Source organism: Melopsittacus undulatus, chromosome 2 (genome assembly GCF_012275295.1).
Source record: "Melopsittacus undulatus isolate bMelUnd1 chromosome 2, bMelUnd1.mat.Z, whole genome shotgun sequence".
NCBI lineage: Eukaryota > Metazoa > Chordata > Aves > Psittaciformes > Psittaculidae > Melopsittacus > Melopsittacus undulatus.
This window is the reverse complement of record NC_047528.1, coordinates 53,169,663-53,181,361: the sequence shown is the minus strand read 5'-3', so window position 1 is coordinate 53,181,361 and position 11,699 is coordinate 53,169,663. Positions and strand designations below refer to the sequence as shown.

At 50.6% G+C, this 11,699-nt stretch overlaps 1 protein-coding gene across 1 annotated transcript; it reads left to right on the top strand.

The window, feature by feature from the left end:
• Positions 1-5,753: 5,753 nt before the first annotated feature.
• LOC101870023 (G-protein coupled receptor 183-like) lies at positions 5,754-6,812 on the top strand. Its single transcript, XM_005141129.1, has one exon. It carries the CDS (start codon positions 5,754-5,756, stop codon positions 6,810-6,812), a length of 1,059 nt encoding a protein of 352 aa, XP_005141186.1.
• Positions 6,813-11,699: the final 4,887 nt, after the last annotated feature.

The following is an 11,699-nucleotide window of genomic DNA, read 5'->3' as shown; positions in this document are numbered from 1 at the left end:
ATCGTGGTAGTTATGTGGCCCACATGCAAGGCTTCATGCCCACGTTTTGGGAATAAAACAGTCCTGGAGCAGCCACATTGTGTTCTACCATCCAAGACACTGGAGTGAGCCATGACACTCCTCTGTGTCTTGGTTTGGTGCTGCAATGTCATTTCCAGGAGCTGGTGTTGCACAGGCAGTATAAATCAGGTCAAGTCAGGCAGAAGCAGATTTCAGCTGCTTCATTACCCAGAGCTCCCCACTTAGATTTAGGGCCATGTTAGGTTTCAAGCATACCAAAACCCCAGTAATTATTGTCTTGAGATTTTTGTCACAATCTGGCAGGAATCTCAGTACAGATAATGCTTTCTCTGCAATTTCCATTAATTTGAGTTCAATGTTGAGCTCCCCACACAACTGCTGTTATTGGATCACATTAAAATCAGACATTCTCCCAACTTCTGCTCTGCCATCAGATGACTAATGGTGGCCTGAGATCCTGGGGCTGAGCTGTGGAAAATCCCTGCTTCTTGCATAGAATCATAGAATAGTTAGGGTTGGAAAGGACCTTAAGATCACCCAGTTCCAACCCCCCTGCCATGGGCAGGGACACCTCATACTAAACCATGTCACCCAAGGCTCTGTCCAACCTGGCCTTGAACACTGCATTTCAGGAATGGAGCATTCACAACCTCCCTGGACAGCCCATTCCAGTACCTCACCACCCTAACAGTAAAGAATTTCTTCCTTATATCCAATCTAAACTTCCCCTGTTTAAGTTTGAACTCCTTACCCCTTGTCCCATCACCACAGTCCCTAATGAAGGGTCCCTCACCAGCATCCCTGTAGGCCCCCTTCAGATACTGGAAGGCTGCTATGAGGTCTCCATGCAGCCTTCTCTTCTCCAGGCTGAACAGCCCCAACTTTCTCAGCCTGTCTTCATATGGGAGGTGCTCCAGTCCCCTGATCATTGAAACCAAAAGCACCTGGATTGGAGATTTTTGTGCCTAAACCCAAAGCTTCCTGAAAATGTTTTGCACTAGAATAAAGAAAATGTCACTGTAATCAGCGGGGAAAGGAAAGAGGGAGAGATGATGATACAATGGAAAGAGGAGGCGCAAGCTTCCTGCCGTCTCTCTGTGAAGGGGCTGTTACCTCACTTGTTATGCTGTCTTGCCCTCAGAAAGTCCAGCTCCAAATCATCTCTCAACTCTGGGAAACCCCATCAGGTTGTAAACAACAGCCTCAGCACCCCAAGTGTGGCTGCACCTGAAGGCAAAGCTCTGGAACAAGCCCAGTGCTGGCTCTCCCAGCACATGTGAGGGCAAATGCCTGCCTGAGATGCTCTTTGCAAGCTTTCCCACTGCCATAGCTGGGCTCACAGCTGATGTCCTGAAGGACCTGATACCAGAGGAGCTGCAGGCTGGCTTTTCTGCTGGGCTGGGGTGAAACATCCATGCCAAGGTCTCCAGGAGGGAGAGGGGGCTGGAGGGAGCCTTCATGGGATGGCAAAGAGTGATGTCCTTTGTGAGGATGTGAGAGAAAGCCCTGGTGATTCAGAGTGCACATCTATCCCAAAGCACCAAACACCTGGCTCTGGGAAGGGCAGCACTGACCCCCAGCAAGCAGTGAGGAGCAGCAGCTTGGCAAGGACCTGGCTGGGGTTGTGGTGTGTTAATGGCTATTATCCACAAGTCAGGGAAGAGACCCTCCATACTCGATATCTGCATAGGACACTCCCCTGTGAGGTGTCCCTAGTGCCCTGGCTGGGTCCCTGGCAGCAGGGATACCCCAGGACAGCAGCTCCCATTTGCCCAGGGATGTAAAGTAAAAGTGGCTCTGTGCAAACATGGACACAGCAGAAGAAAACCTGGACCAAGCTTTGAAGTCAAACCTCATGCCCCAAATCCCACAGCAGGTTTCATCCAACCTCTGCATTCAGTAAAGGGCAGCAGCTCTTAAATGAGATGGATGCAGACTGGGGTGGGCAGAGCTTCTCAGTGCTGCCAGGGGTGGGGGGTCCCTTTCCAACTACCTTGGTGCTGCAAAGGCAGGAAATGGGCTCTCTCTGCCCCATTCTGCCATCCAAAAGGGGCCATTACCCGTGGTGCAGTGCAGCATTGCTGGGCTTGGTGGGGCTGCCTGTGCAAAGGGGTGGAGCTGGGTTGCACTCCTGTAGCACAGCACCTGCTGCATGCAGGGCAGGAGCATGTTTTGCACAAAAGAAGAACCCACTTCCTTTCGTCTGCATTGCAGAAAGCAAAATAAAACCAGGCAGACAGCATTGTTTTCCCTCCTTGTTATTCCCAAGTCCCTGTCACCTGGACCTTTGGGCTTCTCTGCTGTTTTCAAGGCTGATGATGCCACCTGGGACATCTCCCTTCTCTGGCTCCCCATGACCTGCTCTGCACTTGCCTCCCTATGAAGGACTTCACCCTCTGCTCAGGGGCTGAGCTCCCCTCCTAGGCCTCCCCTCTATCCAGCCCTGCTTTGCCACAGTGATGCCTTCCTGCTGGGAAGTGCAGAGCCCCAGGGACAGGAGAGGTTGTACAGGGAGACAGGAGGGGTTGTACAAGGGGGTGTTTGGCTGAACAGAGAAAGTCCCAAGTGTGAATTTGCATCACAAAATGCCCCATCCATAGTTATCATTGCTGAGCGCTGGTGATGGTGACCAGAGGAGTCATTGCAGCACCTGCCTGGAAGGTGACGGCATTTTGCCTAGCTTCGTCGTGGATTTATTTCCTTGACAGAGTTAATCTCTAGAGATAAAAGTCTTATGTGAAAGCGCATAATGAGAGTGGACAGGAGCAAAGCATCCCAAAGCACAGACAAAAAAGTCAGCTCTTCCACCATCAGTGCCACAGTGACCCCTGACTTCAGGCTAATCAATACTTATTTCAGCTGCAGCTGTATTCCATGCAGTGCATTAGGTAGATGACAGGAGAGTTCTGGATCCACTCGCCAATGCAGGCTCAGGATTTCTGCAGGCATAACACTTCTCTAATGTTATATCCATCAGGAATTTCCATCATCATGATGAAAGAGCTCAAGAACCTTTGAGCCCCACACAAGTATGATTAACTTAACTCCTGACAGATGTGCATGTAGTAAACCCCCATCTTACTAAGGAGTATAACAAATAATTTATTCAGCAATTATTCTCTCATTAGCAAACTTCCTCCTTCATGAGATATAAACCCTCTGAGCAACAAAAGTATCTCCAACAGACAGTTGTTAGCAAGTTTTCACCATTACTTTTGCTAGGTGCCTTCAACTTGTAATAATTCATGGCAATATCAGTCACTGCATAATTTCTATATGAATGACTCACAGTACATGAGTACACAGATTAGTATGGAGTTTAATGCCACTGTGTTGTGAAACATGAATATTATGCAATTAAAGAATTGGTTGAGCTTTACGAGCTCAGAGGGAAATGTAAGTTTAGCTTAAATGGAGTCTTAACATTGACACTTCTTGGGCTCAGGATTTTTGGTAGCGCCCTGAATGTCCCATGATGGGAGTTTCCTACTTTATTATGAGTTTGGGGGAGAGGAAAAAAAATGAAACAAGCAAGATGATCACCACCACCACCAAAAAATCCCTAAACCCACTAAAGAGTGCATAAAATCCTCTTGGGATTTGAAAGTCCCTGTGGTCTCCACTAAATAGCTACTATGGGGAAGGCCATTCTGGTGGTCACAGGGTAGGCTGAGCTTCTGCAAACATTTTGGGAAGTGCTGGGTAGGGGAATATTCTCTTTTCCTCATGGGAAAATGTACTGGTTGTGTGTACCAGTCTCCAGCAGCACCTGCATGTAAGGCTGTGTGGTCAATCAGAGCTCTACACTGCCTGAGCACCTTGCAGAGACAGAGCAGGCTCTGTACCCCTGAGAGATCCAACTGAGACAAAAGGCTTTGCCCTATACTGGCCAGACAACAGATCATCCTAATAATGAAAATACACAGTGAGGGTGAGGAGGCACTGGCACACATTGCCAGGATATGCTATGGACATGCTATGGATGCCCCATCCCTGGCTGTGTTCATAGGCCAGGTTGGATGAGGCTTTGAGTAGCCTGGCTAGTGGAAGGTGACCCTGCTCATGGCAGGGGGTTGGAACTGGGTGATCTTTATGGTCCCTGCCAACCCAAACCAGTCTGCAATTCTGTGATTTTTCCACTCAGGGCAAATTGTCTCATTCCACTCAGGTTAGCCTCAAGGAGCTGTGCCTGGTGGTCTCTGTGGGTGTGTGTGCATCAAAGGCAAATCTGGGTTTTGCCACAGCCTGGGGAGCCATGCCACACACCAGCCACAGGTACAATAAGCTCCATGGAAGATTCGTCCTGACTCTTTTTAGGTACCATGGTCTGATGGTGCTGCCCTGGCCATGTGTATGTGTCTAGGGTTGAACCCTCTGGATTGCCCATGGGCCAAATTTGGGCTGTTTTCATTGTTCAGTCACATTTTGCATCCTTGTAGAAACCCAAAGTCAGCTCAGATGCGAGGAGCGATTGCTGTGCAGGTACAGTCATTTATCTTCAGCTCAGCCACTGCTGAGAACAACCCCTGCTGCAGCAAAATGCCTCTTACACACTGAAAAGAAAAACCTCAAACCCAGAAAGAACACACATTTTTACTAACCCAAAGAGTGAGAAAAAAAGAAAAAACAACAAAAAACCCCAGACCTCACGGTGCTTTTATGTGAGCGAATCCCAAGAGGCACTCACAACGCAGCCGGGTGCGGGCAAGGAGGGAGGCGACGCGGCTGCCGCCCCCCAGCACCGGCCGGGAGGAAGAGGAGGAAGAGGGGGAGGAATAAAGAAGGAGGAATAGAGGAGAAGGCGGGGAAGAGGAAGGAGGCACCTCCGCTCCCAGGTTAGAGCCCTGATTTCTCTTTGGGGCGTGTGCGTGTGAGCATCTCAGCCCCGCCGTCGGGGAACCGTCCCGTCCCGTCCCGTCCCGTCCTGCAGCTGTTGCGTGCCAGCGGAGTGGAGCCTGGGGGCGGCCCCGTGGGGTGAGCGCAGGGCCAGAAGGTGCGGGAGGGAAGGCGAGGGATGGAGGTGCGGGGGGGGTCCCTGCTGCTGTCCTGGCCCGTTGTGGGACGCGGAGCCGTGTCCCGCCGCAGGGCAAACAGTGGGAGGGTGTGCGGGACACGAGGCTCGGTGCTGGGTGTGTGTTCCCTCCTCCCCGCTTTGGATGGGAATTTTGGGGAAAACTGGGATTTTTCCTCTCCTTGAATTCCTTCAGGTGTGTTCCTGTTCTGGTCCCAACCCGGGGGTTGCAAAGGGGCTGCTCTTTGCAAAGGGGAGCAGAAGTGCTCACCTCTGCACCCTCAGCCCCACCTCATCCCCCCTTCCCCATCCCCACTGCTTTCTGGGCATTTTCTCAATGAAGCTCCCCATTTTGATGAATAACTGACATTGCTGTCACCAGACAAGTTTGGGACCTTGTTTGTGTGACAGGGAATCTCCCATCCTCCCTTTCTGGAATTGATTTGCAAAAAAAAAGCCCCCAGAATAAGAGGAGCTGGTGACAAGAACACAATGAGTCACAGCCTTTGTTGGGGCGCTCGCACCGAAATCACAAGAGGTGCATTTTTCCAAATGACTCGAGCTGTGTGCTGCTGGGGGGAGGCAGGGAGCAGGGGACTGGCTGTTTGCTTTGCAATGAGGGCCTGCCCTATGGGTGCCACTCCTGTTATCAATAAGCTGCAAGTTTCATCTCTGTTCTTACTCCAAGGGAGAGGGTGAGAGCTCACGAGGCACTGTGGAAATGGCTGTTGTGGAGGCTGTGCTCCCACCTGCCAACCTCACCTCCAGCAACCAGAGCAGCTGCAATGTGCACAACCACCACTTCTCTGCCAAAGTCACCTTCTCCCTCTTCTACACTGCCCTGCTGGTGTTCGGCGCCTGTGGGAACATCCTGGCCCTCTGCATCACCTTCCAGCGCAGGAAGAAGAAACTCAACTCCACCGACCTCTACCTAGTGAACCTGGCCCTCTCCGATGCACTCTTCACCCTGGCACTGCCGGGCAGGATTGCCTACTATGTCCTGGAGTTTGACTGGCCATTTGGGGACTGGTTCTGCCGGGTCACAGCCTTCATTTTCTACATGAACACCTACGTGGGCATCTACTTCATGACCTGTGTGAGCGTGGACCGCTACATTGCTGTGGTGCGCACCAGGCACCCCGGCAGGATCCGCAAGATGAGCCGTGCCAGGCTTGTCTGTGTCCTCATCTGGTCCTTGGTGTTCCTGCAGACAGTGCCGCTGCTCCTGCGGCCCATGACGCGGAGGATGGGGGACAAATTGACATGCATGGAGTACTTCAACTTTGAGGAGATTCCCAAGCTGCCCTACCTGCTCCTGGGGGCATGCGTGATTGGATTTTTCCTGCCTGTGGGCATCATCTTGGTGTGCTATGTGAGGATCAACCTCAAACTCTGCCAGACAGCCAAGGAGAACCCTCTGACGGTGAAGAATGGGCACCACCGCAGGGCCTTCACCATCATCCTCGTGGTGCTGCTGGCTGTCCTGCTCTGCTTCAGTCCCTATCACCTCAACATCGTCCAGTTCATGGTCAGGAAGATCCTGTACCAGCCATCCTGCCGTGAACAGCAAGCCTTCAAGATGTCCCTGCAAGTCACTGTGGCGTTCATGAACCTCAACTGCTGCATCGACCCCATCATCTACTTCTTTGCCTTCCGGGGCTACAAGCGGAGGCTGCTCCGCATCTTCAGGAACAGCGGCTCAATGACCACCTCCTCCACTGCCAAGACCCCCTCTGACAGCAACAGCCACAACCAGCAACCTGGCTCCGTCTCTGTCTAGTGCCACAACTCCTCCCTTCCGCTCTGGCCTGCAGCTTATGAACCATCCCCAAGGGCAGGAGCTACAGCTGGGCTGCAAGGACCAGCACCTCCAACAGGCTCCATCACTCCCCTTCCTGAAGCCAGGGGCTCTCACAAAGCCAACCCAGCTGGGGTACAGCCTTGCCTGGCTCCGCAGGGCTGGCTCTGTGCTCAGCACTGCTGCACCCACCATCCTGGAGAACAGAGTGGTTCATTTTCATCCCATCCCCAGAGGAGGTAGCTTGTGCAATGGCAAACCCAGCTGGGGGTTTCTCAGCACTGCACCACATCACCATCCCTCCCCTGTCTGCATTCTCTGTGGGGCTGGTGGCTGCTGGTGACCGCCATGGCTGTCCTGCCTCCCTGCCCTGGAGCACTGGGGCAGCATCCCCACAGTCCTTGGGGCAGCTGGCATGGAGCACATGGACTTGGGGCATTTCAGGAAAAGGCTGGGATGTCACTTCCATGCAGAAAGTCATCTGCAACTCCTTACCCACACTGACAAACAGCATCCCCACTCTTGCACTCAGGTGCTTCATGGGGTGAGCAGTAAAAGCAATCAGAAAAGCCCTTCCTCAAGGAAGGGGGTGAGGCTGTGAAGCTGCAGAGCTCCTGGGAGTGCTGCTGCCTGCATCTGCTGTTTGGGTGGCTGCTCCTTCCCTAGGGAGCCCTTCCTCACTGCTGACAGTGCTGTGGTTGCCCTGGGACCCACTGACAGGAAGGGGATGCTGGTGCTGAGGCTGCAAATCCACTCTGGGGGCACCCTGTGGGGAAACCCTCCCACCCTTACTTGAAAGGAGTGGAGGAAGGGGGACAAGGAGTAGCCTTATCTGACCTTGACTGACCTATGCTTGAGCCTGTTGGCCTGAAAAGTCCGAGAGCCTTGCTAAGGGCAACTTATGTGTTGGGTTCCCGTTGAGTTATGAGCCCATGTCATCGGGAGCAGGGACTTCCTAGGCTCTTTTCTGAAGTCACAGGACTACGATAAAATAAACACATGCAGGATGTCATAGTTCCTGGGAATTCTGCTCTGCTGGTTGAGGCTGGAAGGGACAGAAACCTGCACAGGGACATGAAGAGGAACAAAGCCAGCAGCTTTATTTTGCTGAAAAGTAAACCTGAATGGACACTTTTGATTAATACAAATAACTCTCTCAGGTAATAACCTTTCTTTATGCCTAGAAAGTTAGTAATAGTCATGTACAGCCCTTTCTCGTTTTGAATGTGCACAAATGAGCTTTTGGATGATGGTGGTTTTACTTATGGTACGGGTAAGTGTAGCATCCTGAAGGCTGAATAAGAGGGATGCCTAAAATAATTCAGGTGGGAAAGGGACTCTGACAGGTCCTTTCAGAAAGCTGTCTGAGCCCTCCTCAAAGCAGGCCTGACCTCAGTGCTGGCCTGCAGAAACCCTGTGTCCTGAAAATCAGTGTATGAGGAAGAGTTAATATGCAATAATCTGTCAATGGTCTGAACACCTTACAGGAACCTGGCTAGGCTGCTAGCTGCTGTACAGTTATGCTGCCCTATTCATTTGTCAAAGAAGTGTTGGCTGGAAGGGACCTCTCTGCCTCATGTCATCCAACAGCCTACTCAAAGCCAGACTGTGGCAGGCACAGTGGCAAGCTGGCCATAGCTTCATCTAGCGAAGGCTTGGAACCTCCATGCACGGCGGCTCCCACCACCACCAAGGGGTGCTGCATTGCTCTCCGCATGGTAACATTTTCCTCACTGTCCAGTCTGAACCTCCCCATCCAGAGCTGGTGACTGTCAGCCCTCTTATCACCCACTTGTGCTGGACAGAGCTTGGCTCTGGCATCTTCGCAACTCAGAATTCCTGTGTGGCTGGTGGGGGCTCTGGAGAACAGTGGTACGGAGCTATCAGTCTCAGAGAGCCTCCACATGAACACCAGAGCACAGGTCCACAGTGGTGGCCAACCCTCCTCAAGGCCACAGCACAGGGATGTTTTGCCAGGCTGGAGCCCACAGCTGAGGTAAAGACAAGTCTGTGAGGAAGCCTTCTCAGAAACAAGTGGACTATAAACATAGCCTTGTTTGCTCCTTATTGGGCTTTGTTTTTCTCTGAAGTATGTTAGTAACAAAGGTATCCCCATGTTTTACCTTCCTGCTGCCAGGAAGAACCTTTGGAAAAAGAAATAGGTGAATAACTGTGTGTGTGACAGGTGGATCCAGTCTCCATCCTCTAGACTGATGTCTGCCAGGGGCCCTTTGCTGCTGAAAGTACCCACCCAGGGACAGCAGGCAGCTAGCTGGAGCCAAGGGGACATCCAAGTGGTGGAGAGGAAAGGGGCTTGGGCAGGACAGATCAGAAGCATGGCAGAGGAGAGTTGCCTAAGGAAGGAATCCTGTGTCGCACCAGCTCCCCCAGCTGGGGGTGCTGCCCAGCTACTTGAAAACGGAGCATTTCACTGAAATGCAAGAGAAACCATACAGAGCATTTTGTCTGGAGGCACAGTAACACTTTCTCTACACTTCATTCATCTGCCTGGTCTGAGCTCCTTGCACGATGCTGCTTCCTTTAACCAGCCGAGCAGCTACCGCCCAGCACCTCGTGTGTTTCCTGCTCCTTGCTTTGTCCCACAGGTGAACCCTCTGAGAACCGTTGATCCCCATTTCACTACCAGCTCCATTTGGCTGCTCCTCCTGCTCCCTCTCTGGCCCCCCAAGCTTGTGAAGCCCTCCCAGGTGTTGCCACGGGTCGGGGGGGGGATACACTGCCATTGGCCTGAATGCAGCCTCCTTGGAGCTGCTGTGCAGAGAAGAAAGGGACAATGCTGGAAGAGGGAGCTGAAACCCTTCCTTGAGGTCAAAGATACACCTGGAAACCTAAATAAAGATACGCAGCTGGTGTTCCCCCTCACATGTCCACTGTGCTGCAGGAACATGGTGCATTTAGTAAGTAGGGTGGTTGTGAAATGCATGGCAAGCACATGCCAGCACACTGGCATGCTGGATAGCTCTTCATATAGGGCTATGGCTGCACAGAATGCAGGTGCTTCTTGCTTCACCCTAGTCTGCAGACTATTGCCATGCTGTCTTCTGAGAAGGGAAAACTGATTTTTTATCTAAGGGCAGTGAGTACTTTCTTTGGTCACTAAACACTACCATCCCTGTGTATATGGATTATACACATACACAGTGCAAACTGAGATTTTCTTTGCAAACTCATGCTGTGACCCCTGTAACTGAATCCTCCCGTGAGCCAAGCCCCTCTAACACAGTGTATTACATAGGCATATCAGTGCATTTCAGGTTTCTCCTGAACTTCTGCAAAAGGGCTCAGGCAACCAAATGGAGCAGAAAGGTGACAGAACCTCTGCAGACAACCTGCATCTTGATGGCAAATGAGCACCTCAAGCTCAACCAGCACTGGTTTTTCCATTAGCAGTGGTTCCCAACTTCTAGGAGGGCACTGGGGGACAACAGCTCCTGGTTGTAGTTATACATTACCCATAGGTAAACTCTCTGTGCTGTACAACACACCTCTTCAGTCTGTGCTTTAAATTGTCCCCAGTTGAAGCTACTTCACGCTGTGGCATCCACCTCTGTAAGTCAGTTAAAGAACATCATGTAAAAACGCACATATCTACTTCAAAGCTTCTGACCACCAAGTAACAAGCCTTGGTGATTGTTTGGGCCAGCCGATGCAAGCAACTTTTTTCTTTTCAGAGGTGCATGTGTGCCGTCATCCATTGCAAGCAAAGCAAACGCTGACAAGAGGACAAGCCTTGTGAAAGCACAAGCTCTTGATGCGCCTCCTTTACACGGCACACTTGTGTCCCTGGGAAGGTGGTGTGCTCTTATGCATGGGGATTTATAAATTACCTTCAGTGGGAAGATCAGTGGGACCCGTGAGGAGCTGTGTCCTTTCTGAAGCAGGTGTCTCTGCCACTGGGATGGGGTGCCAGAAGAGGACTCAGGCAATAGAATGGAGTGCAGACCTGTCCTCTACAGCCCATCTTCTGCTTTGCTCCTTTTCTTGAATCTCTGGTTTTGCTCAGTCCACCTCACTCAGATCCCTCAAGTCCTCTCCTTTGCTAAACTTAAATGACATTTATGGTCCCTATTTATCTCTGATCAAAAGACCAAGTCCTGCTTTCAGTTCAGCCATGATGTGGGAATTTTTCACCTGTTCTTGAAGTATGTATATTCCTGCTTTCTCCAATGCTGCCATCCAGGTTTAGATACAGTCTTCTACAAACATGTGTGACCCAGCTAACTTCTTGTTTAATCTGAAACTCTCCTCTGAGAAAAAACAAATGACAAACAGCTGAACTACCAATTTGCTGAGAATCTCACCAGTGGCACCCATTCATCAGGCTGTACTGTTCCTCTGCTCCCATCATCCACTTCTTGTCTTCTATTTGGACTGAAAACTATTGGTAGCACATACCCTCTTTGAGTTTAACTAGGAGTGGACTTCCTACAGTCAAAGCACCCCTTTGTATATACACAGACAAGAAATGTAACCCTACTAAAAATTAAACCAAACCCAGTATGTTTTAAGTCAGCATACATATATAATATGCATACATATAAATACATATAGTGTGTGTTTATGTGACTCTTGTAATGAAATAGTATCTATACTCATTTATATAAAACATTACTATGGCTACACTATTAAAGAATTATAATCTCATTTAAGTCTCATGGAAGAACCCACATAAGACATTAATTACACTTATGTATCAAAATCTCTATTACTTCAAATGAATACTGTGCATTTATTTATCCAGAAAGAGATGCAGTTCCCCTACAACAGAGTTGTAGCTTCTGAGTGTTTTCAAATCTGAGTGCCTTTGCAACTGCATACAGACTCCAAATACAGACTGTGTGAGATGGG